We start from the raw sequence: 26,039 nt of genomic DNA, 5'->3' as shown, positions 1-26,039 counted from the left end.
TCCTCACCTCTCAGGACATTGTCTCTTTACTGCACCTTACCTACCCAGTCCTGAATTGGTATATGGGTTACACTCCTGTAATTCTTACATGCTTCAGCATAAAGCAGCTCTAGGTTGGGCTTGCGTTACAAAGCCCTACGGGCCTCTCGAGGAGGCTCTTTGCCGTAGATCTTTTGATTCTTTGCCATATGTGAAGTGTGAGTGTAGGTGCTCAGAGAGTATATTGGTGTAGGTGAGTTAAGCTAAGAGGTAGGCTGGCAATTTTTATATATGGGTCCTCTTTTCCAATTTAAAAGCAGTGTGTGGCTGAATGCGGAAATAATGGTCCTATACAGCTCATAAAGCTGTCTGTAAAAAGGTCAACATGTTCCTTGCTATATAAAGTTGTTATTGATCAAGGGACTGGAGACCTCATCTACTCAGAGCCTGATTATGAGTCTGGACAGTGGAGCGGTGGTGGCAGTCCACCCACCGCCACACCAGTCCGACCACCCCATTACAAGTTGGTCAGTCAAATCCAGTTTGCGGCTGAGCACTGTTTGGTCACATTCCTACATTCCCCCATGGGAGCATGCATTACAGCCATAATACATGCTTCAGTAGGGAAATGGGAGGTGCTGTTGATGCCCATCTCGTGGCAGGCACCTCAAGGTGCCTGACACAGGGTGCATGGATCAACAGGGCCTCTGCCCCCTATGGTAGGTTGCACAGACAAGGGGGCCCTGCTGGGGTCCCGGAAACACGCTTTCCACATGGTTTCCAGGTCGGACAGGCCAGCATGTAAACCATGCTGGAAATCATGTATCTTAATCCCAAGGGCGGGATGGCCCGCCCTTCAGGATTATGAGCCGGTTCAGACTGGCCGATGGGCTCCTTGAGCTCGTCGGAAGCCAGCCAAAATGACAGACCAGTTTAGTTTCTGATGACCGCCAGCATTGTAATGCAGCGGTTCAAAAGTAAACCGAGGGCCCGATTGCAATGCAACCATCAGTCGGAGCCTTCCAGGCCGAATCTTAAACGGCTCCAAAGGTTTGGATGGCACCCAGCAACACTTAGGGAGGACAAAGGGAATAGAGCAAGTGGAACTGAATACAGAAACGGGGAACAGCAAGACCAGATTTAAAGAAAGAAGATCAGGACTTGAAATTCTCAGATCAAGGAAAGCTGAAACACAGAACAAAAAATCTGCACCCAAACAAGGACAGGACTAGAAGTATACAGACAAAGCTAGTTACACTGGTATGCAACAAGGATGGCGAGGCTTTAGCAACAAGGAACAGGAAAAGAGAAGCTAAACTACCAACACATGTAATGGGAAAACTGAATTAAAGAATGACCAAAGCGCACAGAAATTTAAAGCAAAATGTGTACTGAAAAAGCAAGACAGCACCAGTTTGCAGAGAATATCAGCAGTAAAGATGGGGGTAAGTCACTAAGCATTGAGCTCCCATAAAAGAAATAGCGGGTAGATAAGAGAAGTAACATTGGTGCAGGGAGAGAAACAGGTGTGAGTAAATGGTGCTGTGAATCAGGGCGCCATCAATGGAGTTCGGGCAGGACTGTTCCCATTGGGCACAGGGTCACGACTGATTTGCATATGGCTTGGTCCAAACTAGAATGGCATGGAGAGCAAAAAAACTATGGATTTAGGACCAGATCTCTGTACTGGGGTGAATGTATGACATTGTTCTGCATTCTGTCCATCAATTGTTCTTTTTGCAACTGTCACCCCGAGTGGGACGGGTATGCTCAGATGTGAGTCCCATGCTCTCCATGCCACTGGAGTCAAGCTATCCTGGCTGATGTGGGCTGAAAGCCCGAAACCCGTCTTAGGATGCTTTTTTCCAGTCCAGGGAGGACCTGGCCTGGCAGTTCGGACTGGACTGTTCCCATTGGGCGCAGGGTCAAGGCTGATTTGCTTATGGCTGGGTCCAAACTGGAATGTCATGGTGAACAAAAACACGATGGGTTCAGACCCAGATCTCTGTACTGGGGATAATGTGTGACATTGTTCTGCATTCTGTCCATCAATTGTTCTTCTTGCAATTGAGGGAGGACTGTACTGGCACTTGGAGACAGAAAGATTGAAGAAGCCAGATGGCACACGAAAGGAAACAGGGAAACCACCATGGAGTGAGGATCAAAAAAGGAAGATAGAATAGTCTAAAAAGCATGTATGTATGTGTCAGTATATTCGTTGGAAACACAAACCAAGATATTGAACAAAGCTCCACCTCCAGGAAGGCAAGGTCAGTTGACAGAGGGAATTACATGAGCTATAATGCATCATGATGGTGGTGGGAAAACCAGGTCTGGAGTGACATTTGGAGCAGAGAGTGCAATGTGCTGCAGATTGTGCTGCTATGATTTGGTCTAAAAGAAGGACCCCACATGGTCCTCGGGAGTGTCACCTGATAGCAGGCTGGCAGTATCCTGACATTTTTATTGGAACTGATTTCAAAATTGACTCAAATCTCTACTGAAAAACTGCCAGGGCTGGTAGCTTTATTAGACATATTGAACTGAATATCTAACCTCATCCAGAGTGACCAGTACTCTGATCACTGTCCCTGAAATCTGTTGCCATCAGGAGCTCAGCACTGTAAAATATCTGTTTACATTGCTTGATACCTTTCCCATTTTCCAAAAATAAGATTCAAACGCAGCTGGCTTTTTCTGTCTTCAGCAATTCTAGTTTCATCACGAGGTACATTTTCAGCATTTCTTGAACTATTTATTTTTCGTCATCAATTATCTGGTCAAAAGAGTATCCTCTTTAACCTATTTTTTTTAACATATGTTTATTAAAAAAACAACGCTATCACAGATGTATTCACTAGGTGTGTTGTCTGCATGCTCTTCGCATATCCTGATAGGGCGATCGCTTTAGTAGCATTCATCGCCCCTAAAGATTCTCTTCTAATTTCCAGCTCATGATTGATCACTCCCTTTTCCTGCCAAGGCTAAGGATATAAATGTGCATCAGCCTTTAGGCCATCCTCTCCATTGCGGTCCTCACCTCTTCTGATCCATTAATAGCTAGGTAATCCTTTATATTCTTACGTAATTCCATTCTGATTGCAGAAAGAAAAACAGTAAATTTCTCCTGAATCTCTAACTGCTATTACTCTGGGTATTGATGTTGAAATCCAGTATCACTAATGCCTAGACATACTATCATCACACCATTTTTCACTTCTCCTACAGAACTGAGCAATCCATCAGAGTTCATAATGTAATCTTTTTCAAGGTTGGATCAATTTGTGTGTCAATGGAATGTGCAATCAAATGCTCCCTCATGCATACTCCTGCATACATTCCTCAGGACTAGGTCCTCCAAGAACCCCCTTCCTCTCCGACCCCACTGAGATCAGATGCAGAGTACCCCAAGAATCCTCAATCAGCCCAACGCTATTCAACATCTACATGACCCCACTCGCAACCATCGTCAGAAAATACGGACTCAACATAGTATCTTAAGCCAATGACACTCAGCTCATCCTCTCTCTCCCTCACTAAGGAACCTGACAGCACCAGGCACAGTTTCCAAGAAGGAATGAAGGACGTCACATCCTGGATGAGCAGCAGCTGCCTGAAGCTCAGCTTGGAGAAAACGGAAGTCCTCATCCTCTGACCCACCCCCTCCACATAGGACACCACCTGGTAGCCCCACCCCTCGGTAACTCCCCCACTCCCACCGACCACACTCGCAACCTCCACATCGTACTTGACTCCTTACTCACCATGAACCGCCAGAACAATGGTATGTCCACCACTTGCTTAAACACCCACTGCATACTCCACAAGACCTTCAAATTGATCCCCCCTGACTCCATGAACTCATCACCAACAGGCTGAACTACAGATATGTGCTCTACGCTGGAATCAACAAAACATTCTTTCAACAAAACACTCAAACTCTAGACCATCAAAATCGCCGCAGCCAGACACGTTCGAGGCATTCCACGACACAACCACATCACCCAGCACCCCTACGACCTCCACTGGCTTCCTGTCAAAAAAGTGAATAACCTTCAAGCTGCTCACACAGGCATACAAAGCCCTCCACAACACCGGACCCCAATACCTCAATGAAAGAATCTCCTTCCACGACCCCAAGAGAAACCACTGCTCCACCGACTTAGCCCTTGCCAAGGTCCCGCACATTCACAGAACCAGAATTGGGGGCAGAACCTTCTCCTACATCGTGGGTAAGACCTGGGACCAACTCCCCGTCAGCATCAGACGAAGCCCCACACTGCGAATATTCAGAAAGGACCTCAAGACCTACCTGGCTCTTCGGATGGCTTGGAGCTGCTCGAACCCCCGCGCCTTGAGACCCTCACCGGTGAGTAGTGTGCTCTATAAATCCCTGATTGATTGATTGATTGAAAGAAGTACATTTGATCCTGCAACCCCACTCTGGCCAAGGTGGCAACCCTCCCTATATATCCATGTATGGGTTCAACACCAGATTACACTCTCCATAAATCATCACATTGACCACAGCAAATTCAGACACTACCTGCCACAATTTGTGCAAGAATCCATCATTCTTCCAACTGAGTACTTGTGCCATCACCCATGTAATCTATTGTCTACCTATCACTGCCTTATCCTTCATCAAACTGTGCTTATGAGCAAGGTCACACAGAACACATTTGTCATTTAGTCATGGCTTAAAAATCCATTTAATATTGTGCTAGAAAACATAAGCCCTGTCACCCTTCAACAAATGTGTTTCTATAATCCAGTGTCATCAGTTGACTCACATATTTAACAGGGCCATTAGAGCCATCAACATCTATGAATTCAATACCCTCACATTTAGCAACAATACCCTCATTCATAGCACTTCATCCCAATGTATCCCTTTTAACATCATGTCAGCTCCCCTCATATAAAATCAGAACACATAAAACCATAGTTAACTGCATTAGGGTCACATACCGCTTTCCCTCTCAAACCTGTACTAATCCCCAAAAACCCCAACAGACCCACCAGTCCCAACAATCTAATTCTATTGAGCCACTCTCCATGTCAGTCACAATTCTGAGTTTATAAATAATATGAAAGTTGGCAAATCAACGTTTATTATACCTCTCCGTTCCCCAAAGTATCTCCAATGTTACCACCATCAACAAATAAACCCCTACTTAAGAAACAAATAAATGTCTATATAAAACTCAAGTTCCCTGAAGGCTTTTGTCTTGGGCCCTGTTCACTTACCCCTCAATACATCCTCGAAAGTCCTCTTGCATATACCACAGTCTCTAGCTGAACTTATCATCTATTGCAAAGAAGATATACAATCAGCACAATGCAACCTCAATCATAGGAACTCTCTAGTTTCAATCATCTACACCAGTGCTTCTTAACCTTTTGACTTGTGTGGCTCCCATTAGAACACTCCTGGGAACTAGGGACCCCCAAGCCATTTCTTTGATTGAAACGTCAACAATAATACATACATTGTTAGAAATGGGGTTTCTGGTTGGCTAGGGTATGCACCTAAGCCAGGCAGAATCTACTACTCTGGTCAGGGTAAGGGAGTTACACACCAATGATAACCCACGCTAACCCACTTGGTAGATTGGCAGAGCAGTCAGGCTTATCCCAGAGACAATGTGTAAAGCACACACACACACACACACACACACTCCAGTGACAACCAAAATACACCACAAAAGAGACTCCACACAGTAGTATATAAAAATAATTCATTTATTGTATATAAAACACATAGACCACAAACACAGAAATCACTTTGATACTAGGCAATTGTCATGCTATTACATATATCCTAAATCACTTTTCATAAGGCAATTGTCACAACATTACATAGATCATACTCACTTTGCTAACCAGGCAATAGTCATATGCATAGCAGGTATATAAAACACATAGACCGAAGCCATTGTGCAGGTTATTCCACCATCATAAACACACTACCTTATACCATCCCTGTGCATACATCACCAAACATTACAAGGTAACAACCAGTATCATCATAATTGCATAGAGCACAGCGCTTCTGGGCTTTTCATACACATAGTATGGTAATTTCCCCCGACTCATAGGTGACAAGGCTCCCTGACCACCTACACCAGTAGCTCCGGTAATTGCCTTTGGGCTGAACCTGCACTCCTCTAGTTTCAACTATGGCCCCTTGGGCTGGGGAGGCAACTACAACCCTTCAGTACCCCCTCATGCTAGGTCTCGAGGGTAGGGCGCAGTAGGGCGCACACTCTGGGGAACGCGGGAGACCTCACTCAGCCTCCCGCATACGTAAACTTAGGGAACTGCAGCTGCTTGGTCCGGCCCTGTCCTCACACTGACACAGCCCCCAGTGGACTCCCATCTGCTGCACGGGGAGCTTCTCGCTGGTCTCAATGGTGGGGGGTATGAGGCACACATCAGCTGGGTGTCGTCACACCAGCCCTGTGTAGCTGGGGTGAAGAGGGCTGCGCTCCTTCTCTGTCACACGAGGAGCGCCCTGCACCACTGACTCCTCTCTGTGTTGCCGGGGGGCTTGGCTGGGTGGCCGTGTTTACGTCAGCTTTTCCTGTTGGTTGCCCGGCAACAGTAGAGGTTTTTCTTCGCGCTGCTACTCCCACCAGCAAGGTGTTTTCCCAACAGCACCAGGTATATTTTGAAATAAGCAGAGAATTGCAATCCCATGCATTTCCCCACTTCGACATCCCGGTTGCCACGGCACCCTATCACAGCTCCGTCCAAGCTTTCGTGCAGACGGGGCCCCCAGAGCGGGGTCTTTGCCTTGTGGCCGGTGGGGCCCGACAGCATACGGAGGCAGCAACACAACAGCAGCGCAGGCCACAGTGGTCCAAGGCCCTGGGGAATATACTGGGGAAGTGAGGCCTACACAGTGTGCAGAAGCCGGGCCTAGATTTGTCGGGCTCTTCGGACCCTCTCCACACCAGGACAGTGAAGGATGATAAAAGGCTGGCCCGAGCGGCAAAAATATTGCAGGAGGTGCCCCCCTGAAAATACCCCCACTGCCCGCTGGCTCGATTGCGGGTCTAGACGAAGAGATCCCGAGGGGTGAATGCAAGTCTGGGGCCTGCTGATTGTCAGAGCACCGGGACCTGTGCTGAGGCCTCCCACTTGCCAACTGACCACTATCCCCCCCTGGGACGGCGGTTCACTGGACAGCACGATCTACGCCCGGGAAACACGGGGGCCACCACCTCACCCACCCTCACCCCCGTTGACACATCGGCAGGGGGCCCTGCGGGAAACGCACATTAGCAAACGGGGGACTGTCGACCTTAGGAAGACCGTGCAAGGCAAATGACTCCACAGCGGTGGGTGGCGTCCCGCGGTGGACCCCACCAACGATCTCATATGCCGCCATGTCGGGCAGAGGCCCCAAGAACCAGACCACGCAAGCCAGGCTAGATAAATATGGCTATGGGAAAGAATTCCCGCCGCTGCCGGAGGGGAAGGACCCCTCAAGGAAGGTAACAGGAGAGGACCCTTCCAAAAAAGTGACACTAGAGGACATAATGGCGGCGCTCACCAGCGTGCAAACCACAGTGGGCTCTATCTCCGCCGAAGTGTCTCTACTGCGGGCGGACTTTCAAAAAATCCCAACTAGAGTGGCGGAGGTGGAACAGGTCTCAAAAACCTTAACTGTAGACACGGCTGCACTGCAGAAAACAGTCTCTTGACTCGAAACGGAAAATAAACTACTGGCCCAAAAGCTGGACGACAAGGAAGGGCACTCATGCAGAAACAACATACGGATTCTGGGAATTCCGGAGAGTGAGGGCCGACAGGCGATGGATCTATATGTGGAGGACCTAATAAAGACCAGGCTACAGCCAAAGGGACTCTCCACCTTCTTTTCTGTGGAACAGGTGCATAGAGTACCAGGTGGAAGACCTAAACCAGGGGCGCCCCCCCAGACCAGTGCTCGCACGCCTGTTCACTTTCTGAGATAGAGATGTCATCCTACAAACAGCGAGAGTATCCCCGCAAATTCGTCCACATAACTCCGGGATCTCCTTCTTTCCGGACTATACGGCAATGGTATCACGGCGACGTTGTGATGTCCTGGAGGTCAAGAAGGCGCTGAGAGCCAGGGAAGTACCTTACTCGATGTTATTTCCAGCAAAACTAAGAGTCGTGGCAGATGGGAAGACATGGTTCTTCGAGACACCAGAGGAGGCCTATGACTGGCTTGAGGGATGGAGAGTGGAGGGACCCCATCGCGGAAACAGAAGTCAACGCCGTCGGACCAACAACGAAGAAGCAAATAGCCAAGATCAGCACCAATCCGAAGAGGAAAATTCGCAGAGAGTGGATGCAGAAGACCTCGGAAATGGTTGAAATGTTCCTGCGGAATGTGAATTGTACTATGGTAACCGGTTTGTAAATAATAGTGCGGACAAGCCAACTATGGACACCGGGCTTATCCGGACCCTGCTGGATATGGAAGGTTACACTCTCCCCGGACTTCTTACCCCCTTCGCGCAAGTACACTGGTTTGGGTTGGGATAGAGCACTCTGCTATGTTGGGGTGGTGGGCAGTTCGAAGTCCGTCGGGCAGGGAGGCAGAGAGGAGGGTTGGAATTCGGGGCTGGAAAGTTAAGGGTTTTTTGTTTCATTGTTTTAGTTCGCATCGGACAGGACACAATAGCGGGGTATGTACAGACTGTCAGATCCCTACAAGACATGACTGGGTTATGATACGCAAACGCAAACGCTTCCTACACCTCCCATGGCGACGAACACCCCACTAGCTAGCCCCCGGGACATGGCCCCTGAGGTTCCCACAGCCCCCCTCACAATGCTCACGTGGAACGTGCACAGTTTAGGGGACAAAATTAAAAAAGGGCTGGTACTGCGGGCCTTGAAATGTCAGGCTCCCACATTGGCACTTATACAAGAAACCCACCTCACGGGCACGGCATGTAAGGCAATCGATAGGTGGGGGTTCAAGATGATGGTACATTCTGAATTTTTGTCAGGGTCTAGAGGAACGGGTATCTTGCTACGTAAAAACTCTCCCTTTATACCACTGCAAACACGACGTGACGATAAGGGTAGATTTGCTGCACTACAGGGGCAGTGGGAGGGTAGACTCATTAATGTCGTGTCAGTATACATCCCCCCGGCGCTACACGCGGTGGCATTTCCGGCCCTCAGTGAATTCCTGCTGTTTTTGCCGGAAGGGGACCTTCTAATTGGGGGAGATTTCAATGCCACAATGGATGCCAGCATAGACCGGCACCCAGTAAGAATAACAACGCCAGGGGTCTCCAGACTACAGAGCTTCACAGAAACGTTGGGGCTGGTGGACGTTTGGCGGCATACACATCCAGTAGCAAGACAGTACACATTTCACTCCACCGTGCACAATAGTTTGTCGAGGATAGATTATTTCCTGACCTCAGAAACCAGTCTACAACATATAGAAAACATTGATATTGGGCCCAGGGGAATATCGGACCATGCACCTTTTGTGTTAATCTACTCCTCACATCACACTTCCCGTAAGAGGCTTTACCCTATTTATCCAGGCTACTTGCAGGTCCCGCGGATACGTAAGGAACTCCGTAGGGCCACCAAATATTTCTTTACAGAGAACCGAGCCTCTTTTGACTCCCAGGCTGTTCTGTGGGAAGCCTACAAGACAGACCTCAGGGGACAAGCAATAGCCTCCATCACGGGCCACAAGCGCTAAAAGCAGCAGGACCTCACTGCCTTAGAACAGGAGTTGAAAACAGCAGACACTGAGCATATGACTGACTTAACACCGCCTCTGCACACACCCTGCGTTTAAAACAACAACAGTACAGGGAACACCTCAGGCAAGAAACGACAACAGGCCTTACGGCGACCAGACACAAAATCTATGAGGTAGGAGACAAAGCAGGAAAGTTGTTGGCCTGGCTAGATAGGCGGAAGCGTGGCAACAGGACTATAGCGCAATTGCGAACTGCTGAGGGCCATCTCACATCTGACCTGAGGGGCATAGTGCAGACACTAGCTGGGCATTTCCGGGCAATATACACTTCTTCCTCGAACACCTCATAGGCTGGGGCAGCGGCCTTTCTAAAAGACATAGCAATGACGGGGCTCACGCCGGAAGCTTCGTTGGAGCTCAAGGCGGATCTCACGATAGAGGAATTACGAGCTGCGATCAGATCACTGCAGTCGGGTAAAGCGCTGGGACCCAACGGGATCCCGATAGAGCTCTACAAACTTCTGGTGGACACTCTCTGTCCGCACTTACTTAATATGTTCAGTGACAGCCTGGATAGAGGGCAACTGCCTTTAGATCAGAGGACCGCCACGATCGTAGCTATTCCGAAGCCCGGGAAGCCACCGTCTGAGTGTCTTTCCTATCGCTTCATCTCGCTACTCAATGCGGAAGCAAAAGTACTGGCCAAAGTGTTCGCAAATAGACTGTGAGTGTCTCCTTGTTGCCTGAACCACGTTGCTGCCTTCTCAACATAAGGGAACCTAATGACTTATCAAGACACGGACAAACATGGGTGACATTGGGCCTCATGGTAGCTAAACGGAACATAGCGCAGAAATGGGGGGCTGTGGAATTGCCATCATTGGCGGCTTGGTGTAGGGACATGGACGTCAATATGCTAACTAAGAGGACTGTCTACATAAACAGGAGGTGCCCCCGGAAATGGACCAAACTATGGGCGGCCTGGAACAATTATAGAGGGGACATTTGTAACCCTATACCTGAATCTGATGTGGATAGTTCTGAAGAGGATTCAGGAGAAGACTAGGGAGGTGGGGAGGGCGACATTTGACTTATAATTTAAACAGCGTGGGAGAGCTAGGGGAATATGAAGACTTATATTGTGATAAATTCATATTTACTGTAACCTATGAATATGTACATGCTGCTTGTCTCGCCGATGTTATGAACAAAAAAAAATAACAGTTTGAAAAAAAAAAAGAAACCGCTCACCATGCACTTTTTTATTTACAAAGGAAGATTATTCCAGTCCATTGCCTGCTCCAGCTAGGAGCAGCAACAGCAGGCCATCCCACCCCACACACATCAGGACCAGTGCTCCTCACACAGTTCTCCAGCTATCCTTCCAGGCAGGGTCCTTTTAGATCCAGGAAGGAGCTTCCCTTAAGTATTTTATCTCCCTGAGACTTCCAACAGGAGGCAAGCTCGTACAAGCCCTTGCAGATTCTTCCCAAACAGGATACCACAGTAGGGCAAAAAGACTCAGTCCTTTTCCTCCACCACAAAAAGAAGCAGTTACTGCAGGCCAACTCCTTACACAGTACTTCCGCTCTTCTTCTTGGCAGGGTCCTTTTGTTTCTTGAAGTGATCTAAAGTCCTGGGGCTTTAGGTCCAATAGTTATGTCCTATTTTGTAATTGTTCTCTTTGTGGCAAGAGTCTCTTAACCCAGTCCAAACTAGTCCTGTCCTCCCTGGTAAAGCATGACCACAGGTGGCAGAGACAGCACTGTGATTAGGAGACACAGCCTATTCAGGTGTGAGCAAAACTCCTCCCACCACTCTAAATGCATACCAGGTCTATTTAGGCCAACGATGAGTCACCCAGGCAAGGCAAGGACACATCTCAACCCCCCTTGTGACTGTCTAGATTGAATGCACATCCCCAGCTTCTGTCAATCCAAACCCAGGCACTGAATACACAAACAGTCAGAGACACACTGAATGATAAAGCAAGAAAACGCCCACTTTCTGAAAGTGAAATTTTCAAAGACACAAGTTAAAAACGACCTTTACCAAAAGGTGTGTTATTAATTCTGAGTTCAGAGAACCTAAACTCCATTTTCCATATTGGAAAGTTAAACTTGTAAGATGTTAAAAAGCAACTCCCATGTTATCCTATGTGACAGATAGCTTTTCAATAGTGAAGAAATAAATACTCAGTATTTCACCATCAGGACATGTCACACACACCAGTACATGTCCTACCTTTCTCATACAGTACACCTGCCCATGGGGGTAAGTTGGGCCTACTTTAAGGATGGTTTACATGTAAGTCGAGTGACGATTTGGGCCTGGCAAGTGGGTGTACTTGCCAAGGCAGCATGGCAGTTTAAAACTATGTGCGCAGACACTACAGTGGTAGATCTGAGACACATGTACAGGTCTACTCATGTGGGTGGCACAAACAGTGCTGTAAGCCCACTAGTAGCTTTGTATTTACTAGCCTGGCTCACTAGGTGCACTTTAGCAGAGGCTTCCAGTAAATCAAATATGCCAATCATGGATAACCAATCTTAATCACAATTTACATAGAGAGCATATGCAATTTAGCACTGATCAGCAGTGGTAAAGTGCCCCAAATCCTATAGACAACAAAAATAGGGTAAGAAAATAGAGGGTAAAAGGTTTGGGGATTAACCTGGAAAAAGGGTGAAGTCTAACATACACATAAACGCTTAACTGCACACTAAATAGGCTTACCACATCTACTTTCGTCTGCAACTGCATGTTTCAATAAGCGAGTGATTACACACTGGTATACAACCCAAGTCATATTCACAAATTAATAGGAAATCATGTGAAATCAGAGCTCTCAGCAGAGGTCATGGGACAGAAGAAACTGGAGTGACATTTTCATCTAACAAAACACAGATCAGCAATTGCACACAAGCCAGAAGACTAGGTGCTCATTATGCAACAGTAAATGCTGCTTAATGGTGAAACTCTGCCTTTGGAAGTCTTCAGCTATGCTACAAAATGCAGGCATTCTCCCTTTGAAATTACAGTAAGTGTAGATGATTTGAGTCTATAAGTGAGCTGTTCATATAAAGCAGCTTCTGAGAGAATGTGCAGCCTGGAAACCTCAGTCTACCTGTGTATATATGCATAGATCACTTATTAGTTACAACACTCGCTCTCTAGGTGTGCAGAGGCTTGTAATTTTCTAGAAAATCATATGCAGTTTAAAAGGGGTTTTAATCAGAAGCTGATTGCTACTTCAGGTCAGAGCGTGTTTTAATGCAATGAATGTGCTCATTCACACATACATCATCCTGAACTAGCAATCTGGCTAAGATTATTTTTTTTAATCTAATGATTTTTTTAAAACATATCTGTATTGATTCTTTTTAAAGATATATCTAAAACACTGGGATACAATACATTAGACTTCAAGTAAGTATTATTGGGACTCGATTAACTAGTATCCTCTTAGGAGGAACCTCATGTACATAGTTTTTTAGCTCAAAATGCTTATGATTGAGAGAAAATAATGGTTAGAGTCCATATGGGTCCATGGTACCCGGAATAGGGTGTGCATACCCTAGGGTTCAACACTGATATTCCCCCCTGTGACCTCATTAAGTGATTTTGTTCATCTGTTCCTCACATGTCTTTGTCCTTTTGATATTTGAAGACTACTTGGATCTTCAGAGAGCCTTGCAAGATATTGATAAGCCAATTGATTCCCTATCTTCATTAGCCTGCAACACTTATAGACCCTTCTCCTCCAAAGTGAGGTCCATGTCAAAGGTAATACCATGAAGAAATGTACACCTAAACCTAATAGATTACTTATTCAAAACATCTGTGATAAGTTTGAGCTCCCTTATTTTTAAAAGCACATTTCGTTTTAGTATTTTCTATGGAAATTAAGTAATCTTTGCAAGAACATCCTGTAGTCTTCGATTTGGGCAAAGCCTCCTAGACCCCACTCTGTGGACTTATTCAATGTTTATTTATTTATGATATTTTTAGAGCGCTCTGTCATCTAACAGGCATCCTGGCGCTGAAACCAAAACTGTGACAATCAGACTTATGTTCCAAACAGTGTGACGATCAGACTTATGTTCCAGGAGACGCAAAATGATCAATTATGGACTAGGAAAGAGCCAAGTTTTTAATCTCTTCCTAAAAAGGAGGAGGTCCTCCATTTGTCTCAGCTCCAGAGGGAGCCTATTCCACAGTCGGCAGCTGCAGTGCCAAAGGCCCTACCGCCTAATTTTATTGTTTTGTACCTAGGCACCTTTACCAGACGTGCTGAAGAGGAGCGGAGGCTCCGCCCCGGAACATACCATGCAAATTTCATTCTCAGCAGTGACGGCCCAAGTCCATGCAGAGCTTTAAAAACAATACACAAGAATTTAAACTGGACTCTCTGGGCTATCGGAAGCCAGTGAAACTCAGCTAGGGTCAAAGAAGTAGAAGCACGCCTTGATTTCCCCAAGGCAAGTTTCGCTGCTATCGCTTGAATCCTCTGGAGCCTATCCAATAAATATCTCGGGGACTCAAGCAATAAAGTGTTACAATTATCCAATCTGCTTACAATGGTGCATTTCACTATGAGTGCTCGTGCATGCATTGGTAGCAGTGGGAGAATTTTACAAAGGGCTCTAATAATGGCAAAACAGCTCCCCACCGTGTTTCTGACCTGTGCTTCAAGAGTCAGCTTACTATTGAACATAACGCCCAAATTACGGACCTTCTCAACCGGCAACACTGGACTAGCTGATGCTAATGACCAAAAGTTCAGGGGAAGCCCTGTGGGGTTCTTCCCCACTGGAATCTCAGTTTTCTCTGAGTTAAACTGGAGCGAGTTTTCCTTCAGCCATTGGGCAGTATCTCGGAGACACTCATGAAACACTTCCAGCATTGTGGACTGTTCTCCCTTTAAGAAGAGAATCAATTGGGTATCGTTTGCATAATTCACATTGTTAATATTGTGTAACCTTATAACAGTAATTAGAGGTTTCATATAAACATTGAAAAGTATAGGGCTAAGCGCAAAACCCTGCGGGACGCCATGCAAAATGTCCGTAAAAACCGACTGATAGGGGGGGGGGGGAGCGCCACTGCCTGTTTCCTATTAGAAAGGAAAGAGTGGAACCAGCTCAAAGCCGTACCTGCTATTCCTACCTCTTTAAGTCTTTTCATAAGAGTGGCGTGATTGACCGTGTCAAATGCAGCAGACAGGTCAAGCAGGATTAAGATTACCGCTTGACCTCTGTCTGCACGCATACGAAGCTCGTCCATCACCGTCACTAAGGCCGTCTCCGTACCATGGGCTGGACAGAACCCAAATTGCACATCCTCTAAGATTACGTTACTTTCCAGGTACTTAGAGAGCGCACAACTAGCCAGGAGTTCTTCAATTTTGGCGGGATAGGCTAACAGGGAGATCGGCCTGTAATTTTTAGGGAAGCCTGGGCCCAAAGTTGTCTTTTTTAATAGCAGAGTCATCAAAGCCTGTTTCCATCCTGTTGGTACTGTTCCATTTAGAAGAGATTGGTTACAAATACGGCGGAGAGTAGGGAATAATTCTGCTCCCATCTCCTTTCACACCTTATGCGGTAAAGGGTCCAAAGGTGACCCTGAAGAGATGCCCAAAGCCGTTTTACAAAACTCCTCCTCGAATGGTATCTCAAAATCAGTTAAGGTGGTCCGCAGGACTCTCTTCACCTCCCACCATAACCTCATCTTGTAACAAAGCCCCTCCAAGGCCATCAATTATATTTTTAATTTTTTCATTGAAATACTTTGCCAAATTGTCACACAACTCCTGAGTTGAAGGCGTCTGATTCTTAGCGCACTCAGGTCTAGACAGATTATTCAAAATATTAAAAATGCTCCTGGTGCATTCGGCGCATTTAAAATAGTCCTGGAAAAATACTCTGAGTTTGCAATGATTATTTCCTTCTTATAACTGATAATTAACGCTTTCCAGGCGATTTTATCTTTCCCTTCATACGTCCTTCTCCATCTCCTTTCTGCCTGCTTACACTAAAGTTTATTCAATATATCATTGAACCAGGGTGCCGAAGGTCTACCCACTTTCTTATGGTTCTTTACCGGGGCAATCCGATCCAGAGTTGAGATAATCTCTGTGCACAAAGATCCATATTTCTCCTCCAACTGCCTATTAGCCTTAAAACATTCTTAAAGAGCAAACACCGGAACGGTGTGACATTTTTTTAAGAGGGACTTCCAATTCCTGCTAAGGTAGTTCCTGGTTTCTCTGACATTTGAATCACAAAAATGTAGGTCGGAGACCTGGAACTTAATCAGAAAATGGTCGGTCCATTCCATGGATAAAATATCCAGGACTCTCAACCAAGTATTATCTGCAAATATCAGATCAAGCATGTGACCTACCTTATGTGTTGGTTCATCAACTAGCTGATATAAGTCAAAACCTTCACATGATTGGAGCAGGTTAATAAGGTTGGAGTCAAGACTTCCATTGCGCCACAGGTTGAAATCACCCAACACCAGTAGTCTGGTGAGCGTAGCCGCCATATTACTAATGGTTTCAATCACTGACGGTACTTGTTGCGAACTATAGCCCCTGGAGGTCTGTAACATACAATCCCAGTCAATACATAACCATTGCGATCTTTTATCCCGAATCCCAACATTTCAATCCCCTCTATTGCATCAATATCTTTTACAGTTAGGTTCCAGGTATCTTTAAAAATAACCCCGACCCCTCTACCCCTCCCGCTTATTCTAGGTTTATGAACTATTTTGTAGCAAGGCGAACACGCCAATATAAGCTCTAGATTGGTGGGGGACCATTTGGGGCCCCTGGGGGCCGTTTTTGTTACAGGGCTGTTTTTTCAACTATCCGCCCTGTAACAAAATCGGCCGAAAACCGGCCCTGGCATAGAGCTCGGCGGCAACCCCCCCCCCCCCCCCCCCCCCCCCACCCCCCCATACCACACCTTTCATTTTCTCTATTAGAGCCTTTTTTATTCCTTCTGAATACCTCTAACAGACTATCACATCTGCCTTCTATAAGGGCCCGTCATGCTTCTTCAGCTTCACCTTTTCAAGCTTATTGCAAGCCAATGGCCAAATGCCAGAGTGTAAGGGCCCCAAGCCTCACTCTTCCAGCATGTGTGGCCCTTTCAAAGGCAATATCTGATTAATATTCAGGAATTCGGTCCTGCTAAGACAGCCAAAGACCATCAGTACTCCCACCTCTGAAAGCAGTTATGCCTATTCCAGGATCAGGGTGGCTTAGCAGGAACAGGAACTCTTCTATGCGTTTGACTTTTTATCCAGCCTTTGCTACATCACTGAGTTTCAGAGAGGCTTAGTGCAGAGAGTTTCAAGTAGTAAAGAGAGTGGGGAATGCAAACTAACTCAGCACCCAGGTATAGCAATTCTCAGGCTGTACTTCTTGCTGCATAGGATGACAGAAAATGGGCAGCAGGGCTCTTTGGTTCCTGGCCATACAACGCCACCCAGCAATCGGGTCACTGAGAGCTGCTTCACTGTTCTCAACTTGGTGCATAGATGGCCCCATCCATAGAGATCTCCATGAGCTCAGTTCACTACACCAGTTAGAAGGACCTACTCATTTTTTTAAACAACATATTTTATTGATTTTACATGGCATAGCCCGAGACATGTCCAGGAGGATACATTGCGATAAATATACATACTACCTTGATCATCTGTTTGTGTTTGCTGTGTAACCCTCAAACGTAACAATAACAACATTGTTCAGTTCGTTTCCAACCCCACCAAATTATAAGCGAATTGATGAATATGTGCTCGGAAGTGGTCAGATGGTGCTTTCAATTGTAAAGAAACCAGTCGCTTCCAAGGGATAGAGTCTTTCAAGGGTCCGGCTTGGCGAGTTAGGGTAAGTCTATGCCCCTGTAGTCTGCCCATCGCAGCCATATTCTCTTGTGTTTCTGGGACAACCCTGAGCCTGGAACACAGCAATCTCTGCATTCATGCAGTCATCTATGGCATTTTTCCACTGCAGGACCTACTCATTTGGCTTCTGATTTCTCATGTCTAATCTGTGGTAGGAACTGGAGCACAGGTGGACAAGGCAGGAACTGATAAGAGGACACCAGGCCTAAGCTGAGGACGTCAATAATGTACCCTCCCTAAGCAGTCCTCACTCACCTCCGGACCAGGTCCAGCATGGCCTTTGCCCCCGTCTGTTGGGCTCCAACTTGGATGACGCCTGAGCTTCCCTCCTTTCAGTTGGCATTCCTTGTGTCTCCTCGGCTCACACACACAACCACCACGGCAACACTCAGAAGCAGAAGCAGTCATGGGCAGGGCCTCCTCATAATCCTCACTGCTTGTCTGGGGTTCCTGGTACAGAAACTTCAACTAATATCGCAACCTTCACTGGCCCTGCTCTCCACCTCCATGGTAATCATTGGTTATCCAACTTTGTTATCATCAAGGTTCACTAATGCCTCATCACTACTCTAGCAATTCCCCCATCGATCTGCTCAACTCTGTCACAGCACAGCCTCATCTTAGCATTGGGCCTCTCTCCCTTAGTGCACCCATAGTCTGAGTCCTAGCCAGGGGTCTACAGCAGTGCTAACGGTGCCCCTCTATTTCTACTGTCCTCAGTAAGATCCTTGAGGTTTAACACCACATTTGTAGACTTTCGGCAGCCTGGCAAGTCACCGTAGCTCTGTGTTATGCAGATCTTGTGTTTGGGCTCCGGAAACCTGCCCTCCCCTTGCCTCCATGTTTAACTCTATGGTCCCTGGCACTGCTCTCTCTCTCTCTCGGTCTTTTTCAGATAATGCAGATAATTGCAACCCATGAAAGGTTTTTACAACCTAGACAAACCTCCCCTAAACTAAGTCATGTTTTCCCAACGTACGTAAAGCTTCCTCCATCTATGTACATTTCTCTTTCAAGCTATGTAAAGCCATAAGAGACCATGATCCCAGGATAGATTTAAAGCTGTCCCAACTGATGTAAACCTCTCTCAATCTATGTAAAGATGTAAATTGACATTCGTTCATTGATCAAAAAGTGTATGAAAAATAATTTATGATGCACCCCTTCATCTGCTTGGCTCCCGCTGCCAGAGCGCCCCACGCTGATCGTTCTCCCCCCTCTGACGGGCAGGTCATTGGGGCGGGGACGGGGGTGGCCACCATCTTGGGCTGCTCTGTGGTTGGTGGGGCAGCTCCTCTGTCCCTCCCCCCCTGGCAATTTCTTTCGGACTGGCTGAGTCCCGCCCCAGCTTTCATTGACGACCAGATCTCCCGAGGCTTCGCCGGGAGCCACAACGCTACCTGGTGTGGCGCAACTTCGTGTTTTAAACTGCTAAGACTTTTTTTAAACTTTACCTTCTCCTGCTCTGGGGCTGCGCTCTGGACATCGCGCACCCCTTCATCTCCTTGGCTCCCGCTGCCAGAGCGCCCCACGCTGATCGTTCTCCCCCCTCTGACGGGCAGGTCACTGGGGCGGGGACGGGCGTGGCCACCATCTTGGGCTGCTCTGTGGTTGGTGGGGCAGCTCCTCTGTCCCTCCCCCCCCCAGGCAATTTCTTTCGGACTGGCTGAGTCCCGCCCCAGCTTTCATTGATGACCAGATCTCCCGAGGCTTCGCCGGGAGCAACAACGCTACCTGGTGTGGCGCAACTTCGTGTTTTAAACTGCTAAGACTTTTTTTAAAACTTTACCTTCTCCTGCTCTAGGGCTGCGCTCTGGACATCGCGCACCCCTTCATCTCCTTGGCTCCCGCTGCCAGAGCGCCCCACGCTGATCGTTCTCCCCGCTCTGACGGGCAGGTCACTGGGGCGGGGACGGGCGTGGCCACCATCTTGGGCTGCTCTGTGGTTGGTGGGGCAGCTCCTATGTCCCTCCCCCCTGGCAATTTCTTTCAGACTGGCTGAGTCCCGCCCCAGCTTTCATTGACGACCAGATCTCCCGAGGCTTCGCCGGGAGCAACAACGCTACCTGGTGTGGCGCAACTTCGTGTTTTAAACTGCTAAGACTTTTTTAAAACTTTACCTTCTCCTGGTCTGGGGCTGCGCTCTGGACATCGCGCACCCCTTATTCTCCTTGGCTCCCGCTGCCAGAGCGCCCCACGCTGATCGTTCTCCCCCCTCTGACGGGCAGGTCACTGGGGCGGGGACGGGCGTGGCCACCATCTTGGGCTGCTCTGTGGTTGGTGGGGCAGCTCCTCTGTCCCTCCCCCCCTGGCAATTTCTTTCGGACTGGTTGAGTCCCGCCCCAGCTTTCATTGACGACCAGATCTCCCGAGGCTTCGCCGGGAGCAACAGCGCTACCTGGTGTGGCGCAACTTCGTGTTTTAAACTGCTAAGACTTTTTTTAAACTTTACCTTCTCCTGCTCTGGGGCTGCGCTCTGGACATCGCGCACCCCTTCATCTCCCTGGCTCCCGCTGCCAGAGCGCCCCACGCTGATCGTTCTCCCCCCTCTGACGGGCAGGTCACTGGGGCGGGGATGGGCGTGGCCACCATCTTGGGCTGCTCTGTGGTTGGTGGGGCAGCTCCTCTGTCCCTCCACCCCCTGCCACGCCCCTACTACTTCCGGCGGCCTACTTTATGGCTCTCCTTTCCCGGCCGCGCAGCGGACCAGCGCAGCGGGCGCGACGAAGGCGCGCCGAAGTTGCGCCTAAGTTAAGCCCGTCTGCGCCCGTCCGCGACGGGCCAGGACCAGGGGCCACAGCCCCTGCCTCTTCACTCGCATACTCCTCTGCGCAACTTCTCTCCTGCTCTGCTGATGTGCCCCTTCCCCATTCCCTCACGCAGCATCTCACTTCCCTAGGTATCTATGCCCCCCATCCTAACCGTGCCACTTCCCCGCGAGCTATCTCTTCCTTGCCTTCTCAGGATCCTACGCTTTCTACCACCACACCTTCTCCTTCTCACATTGCCTCTGCCTGCCTCCTTAACACTCGCTCGGCAGGCAAGCATCAACTGCAATTATTTAACCTCCTTACCTCCGATTCCCCTGACATTCTGTTTTTAACAGAAACTTGGTTCTCGGAGGCTTCACTCCCTGACATCCTGGCCATCCTCCCCGATTCCTACTACGCCCTCCGGGCTGATCGCCCTGACGGTAGGATCGGAGGCGGTGTTGCCATGATTGTTCGGGCCAGTCTCCAATTCCAGCTTCTCCCTCAATCTTCCATAGCTGGAGTGGATTTTTTGGTTGCCCGTTCCACTAATCTTCCCGCCCCTCTGACAGTTGTCCTTGTGTACCGCCCCCCCCTGAATATGCCTTTGTTTGTGGCCTCCCTGCAGGAACTCCTTGCTACCCTAGTAGTTAACAACTCCTCGGTTCTCCTGCTGGGAGACTTCAATTACTGGCCTGGTGACCCCAGGGAGGACCTGGCGTCCAAGGACTTCACGGCCACCCTCTCGTGTCTTAACCTCCTGTCTCACGTTTCTCCTCCCACCCATAACCTTGGTCATACTTTGGACCAAGTCTGGTCATCTCAGGACATTGTCTCTCCCCCTAGCATCCTTCCTTGCACCTGGTCTGACCACTCTCTTATCTTCTTCACTGTTAATCTCGGTTTCCTTCACAAATCCTCTCGCCCCAAGAACATCTTTGCACGCAGCTGGAACCGCGTGGACCTCCCTTCCCTTTCCCTCTCCTTGGCATCCTCTCTTCCTGACCTCAACGGCCTTCCTCTCGATCTTCAGGCCGTCGTAGTCAGCAATTGGTTATCTTCTGGTTGTGATCTAGTTGCCCCTCTTAAAATAGTCAAGTCTATTCGCCCTCACGAGGCCCATAGATGGTTCAACTCTGAACTCAAGGTCCTTAAACTAGAACTTAGACGCTCTGAGCGTCTTTGGCGCCGCAGTTATTGCCCCGATCTCAAGGCCAAATATAAATGCCTCCTTAATGATTATAAGAAAGCTATCCTTGTGTCCAAGACCAAGTATTTCTCTGAGCAGGTACCATTATCTGCTAATAAATCTAAAGAGATCTTTTCCTTGGTCACTAATCTGGCCACCTCTGATCGTGTCTGCCCCAAGCTTATCCCTTCCCAGGCCCTCTGTTCTTCTTTAAACGACTTCTTTATTGAGAAGATCGCTAAAATTAAATCCAACATTCCTACCACTCCTTTCCCTCTCCTTCATCCTGCCCTTCCTGTGTCTAATTCTTCCTTTGCTTCCTTTCCACCTATTTCTTTGGACTCCTTTCTAGCTTTACTTACCAAAATCAAGTCTGGCTCCCCTGCCGATTGTGCCCCTGCCCGCGTGCTGAGAACTCTCTTTACCTCTTGCCCCACTACTCCTCTTTCCTTTCTTAATGCTTCCCTTTCAACTGGCTTGGTCCCCTCCTCATTTAAATCTGCGATTGTTTTTCCCATCCTCAAAAAACCTGGTCTTGATTCTTCCCTCCCTTCTAATTTCAGACCTATTTCTCTTCTTCCCTATCTTGCTAAAATCCTCGAAAGCTATGCCACCTCCTGTCTTTCCTCTTATATTGAGCAGAACCATCTCCTTGCTTCCCACCAAGCAGGCTTCCGCTCGGGCCACTCGACCGAGTCAGTGGTGCTTGCGGTTATCGATGAGTTGAAAGCCAAGGCTGACACCAACTCCCCTCAAGCTTTGGTTCTCCTGGATTTATCCGCTGCGTTTGACGCGGTCGATCATACCATTCTTCTTGACCGTGTCAGCGCAGCGGGCATCCGAGGCTCCGCTCTCTCCTGGATCACGTCCTTTCTTTCAGGATGCTCACAAGCTGTTTACCTCTCTGGTTTCTCTGCCTCCCCCCTCCCGGTGTTCTGTGGGGTTCCCCAAGGTTCCTCTCTCTCCCCTCTTCTTTTCAATCTTTATATTCGCCCCCTTATTGTTTCTCTTCTCGATCTAGGGGTCTCTGTGTACAACTACGCAGATGACCTCCAGCTCATCTTTGATCTTTCTTCCTCTTCTCACTCCTTATCTTTTTTTCGTTCCACTCTGGTTTTCGTTTCTGGGTGGATGAGCGCCAATCACCTCAAGCTCAATCCAGACAAGACTGAGCTTGTCTTGATGGGTGGCTCATCCAGCCCCTGGTCCTCTGCTTTCTGGCCCCCTATTTTTGGTCCCCCTCCTACCTCTGTTCCTTCCGTCAAAACGCTGGGCATTAAGGTCAGCCATGACCTGTCAATGCACGGCCAGGTCAGTTCTGTAGTGTCTTCCTGCTTTCTTTCCCTCCGTCTTATTCGTAAAATTTCCCGTTTTTTTTCCCTTGATTCCCTCAAAATTATCATTTCGGCCCTCATCACTTCCCGCCTTGATTATGGAAACAGCTTGTTCGTGGGTATTCCTGCCTACGAAACCCATCGTCTCCAAGCAATCCAAAATCAGGCTGCCCGACTTATTTTTCATTTTCCCAAAACTCACCATATCACTCCCGTCCTCAAATCTCTCCACTGGCTACCCGCTCTACAGAGATCCCTGTTTAAACTAGGGTGTCTAGTCTTTCGGGCTGTTGATCGCTCTGCTCCGGCGTTCATCAATTCTTTGATCTCCACTCACACCCCTGCCCGTACCCTCCGTTCATCTACCTCTGCCCTCCTCACTGTTCCCCGCTTTCGTAAATCCCGCACTGGTGGAACCAGATTCTCTGTCCTTGCCCCCCGGTTCTGGAACTCTCTCCCTCTCTCCATGCGTTCTATTCCCATCTTTTCACACTTCCGTAAAGCGCTCAAAACATTCTTGTTTGCCCAGGCCTACCCCTGCTAACTTCCTCGGCCCTGTCTGTTCTGTTCAGTAGAGCTCTCAGCGCCAGGAAGCCGTTTGGCCACCGTGCGCTCTATAAATACCTTATTTCATTTCATTTCATTAGAAAAATCTCTGCACACCTAACATGTCCCGTGAACTTATTCAGAAAATTGACCAGGGCCAAAATCTGACAATAATTGTGCTTGACATTTTATCAAAACTTATTTTTTTTATAGTCAGCCCGTTCTATTGGAATGGCAGCTGGCAATGCAAGTGAATTAAAGACCTCAAGCCTATTGAAGGAAAAAGATGAGCTTGTTATGTGAGCCATTAGATCTCATGTCGGTGTCTGAAGAAGAATGTCATGTGTGAAGCATGCTTTATGGAGTATTGGCATTCTTTAACTACAGTTGTATAATTTTGTCCTAGTCCCCTGCTCTAGGGACTCATATTCTGTCAGTGCTGGATGCCAGATAAGAACACTTCTTATTTGTGCCAGGAATGTTGGCTTTAGCATGACTGTCACATAAAGTAATTGAAAGGATACATTTTTCAAACAGTATATTGCTCTTGCAACGAAGACTGGTTGAATATTTTTGTCACTGCCTAAAGATGTTAATCAAAATGGACGTGCATGTGTGGTTAAACAAAAACACTATTTTGATGTGTGTATTTTCTTCTTTTTAATTTAGAATGTGGCAGTGAGTCCAGGCTCTGTGGGCAATGGAGATGGGCTCCCAACCGATGAGGAGGCGAACATCATCGAAGAAGAGGAAAAAGGAGGCTTTGTGAAATTTGGGTGGATAAAGGGTGTGCTGGTGAGTTCACAACGATTCTTGCATAGCTTTGATATGAACAGGCCAGTAGATCATTAAAAACCATCATGCATCAGGAATTGTCATTGTTGAAGCAGAGTTCTAATGTTTTTTGTCATATTTCTTTTACCTCAATCGCAGGTGAGGTGCATGTTGAATATCTGGGGTGTGATGCTTTTCATTCGACTGTCTTGGATCGTGGGTCAGGCTGGAATAGGTAGGCTCTACAGCACAATCTCAAGTTTCATTGTGAGCTGCCTTAGCATGCACATACTGTACTGAAAAGCACTTTGTTCGCATGGATCTCTGTTGAAGCTTAATTACAACTTTATAAGCAAGTGCCTACTGCCAGGAGAAGAAACCTTCACAGGGAATTTAGAGGGAATTGATGTTGTTTTTGTCCCAAGATAATAATCCTCTTTAAGATGTTTTTGAGTTGCCATGGGAGCACAGTAGTAAGAATTTTTTTTCTTAAACTGTGTTTCTTCCCATAAAGTCTGCTTTCCACTGAATATTATGAGTTGAAATAGTTCAAGAGAGTGTTTCAAAGCTATAAACATATCTTATTTGTTTTATTTATGGCGAGTTTTGTTTACCTCCCCCTGGCAATGACCAGAGCCCCCTTTGTTACAATATAACCTTTCCTGTAACTGGCTTCAGAGTCAGCTTTTGTAAGGTGAATTAATTGAATGACTTGCATATCTACTAGGGCACTGGGATCATTTAGAATTCCTCCATGGACCCTGTTTCTTTGCCATTGTTTGGAAAGGGACTCTGTAGTATCCTTCATTTGTAATATTAGCCTAGTTAGTCTATTATTTCTACCACGTGTTGGTATGGAAGAATGTTGATATTTGAAAGTGGGAGGGGGACGGAGGGATGGAGGAGCAGGAAGAAGGAGGTTAAGGTGAATAAATGTGGCTTACAATAAAGACTATTCTCTATCAACTGCCTGTGAGGCCTATCATTGTTACATTGGCGGCAAGGGGGGGGTTTCATTATGCAGAATGCATCTCCTCCCCCAAGGCTCATCAGAGTTAGAGGTTTGCAGTTTACATTGAGCCCCTAGTTTATGGCCTTCTATCAAGAATGCAGAGATTTAGCTGCCCCTCAGCACCCAGATGTGGATTTCAGGCAGGCTGACAGGCACAGAAATGCCCATTTTCCCAAAGTGACATTTCCACATTAGTAATGTTGAATCCACTCGTGTGAACGGTGAGTTACCATTACTAACTCATCGATATCAAACACTATTTGCCACTCTCCTGCACATAGGAAACATTGCTCAATAGCCTTTCCACAGGTCCCCCAGTTTAAATAATTTGAGAAGCAGGCCCCACCGTACTGAACACACCATCCAGTGCCATTCATTACCAATTCATGTGGGGCACCCGCACCCATGCCTTGCCTCTTCCTGACACCACACCCTGCCCGAGGGAGTACTCTGATGTAGGGAGAGATATGCAGAACCTTGGCAAGAAGCTTTTTTAAATGGCAAATTGAGTAACAGTAACCTGTACACACAGGCCCCGCTAGGGCAAACCTGTGGCACGTTTGAAGAGCTACCTACATGACTGGCAGAACCATTGCCGCCGGACCACAAGGAGCATTTGAGTTAGATGCCCCAGGTATATGTCTTACGCCTAGGCAAGGGACTTGCAAGCCAATCATGTATACACCAATCACCAGTATGTATATGACAAGCACAACACTTTGGCACTGAATGGCAGTGTCAAAGGTGCTTAAAGTCCTAAGTATCGCACATAGACCAGCAAAATACCAGGAGTGACAAA

General features: G+C 47.6%; 1 protein-coding gene across 1 annotated transcript in view; it reads left to right on the top strand.

Moving 5' to 3' along the window:
* Positions 1 to 26,039, top strand: part of SLC12A1 (solute carrier family 12 member 1) — a 436,328-nt gene that overhangs the window by 68,965 nt on the left and 341,324 nt on the right. The window contains exons 3-4 of the mRNA XM_086958279.1: positions 24,124 to 24,249; positions 24,388 to 24,463. Coding sequence (XP_086814405.1) covers positions 24,124 to 24,249; positions 24,388 to 24,463 — 202 coding nt within the window. The remainder of the gene's footprint in view (positions 1 to 24,123; positions 24,250 to 24,387; positions 24,464 to 26,039) is intronic.

This window comes from Lissotriton vulgaris, chromosome 2_1, assembly GCF_964263255.1.
Source record: "Lissotriton vulgaris chromosome 2_1, aLisVul1.2, whole genome shotgun sequence".
NCBI lineage: Eukaryota > Metazoa > Chordata > Amphibia > Caudata > Salamandridae > Lissotriton > Lissotriton vulgaris.
The sequence above is the reverse complement of the archived record's forward strand: the minus strand, read 5'-3'. Positions and strand labels throughout refer to the sequence as shown.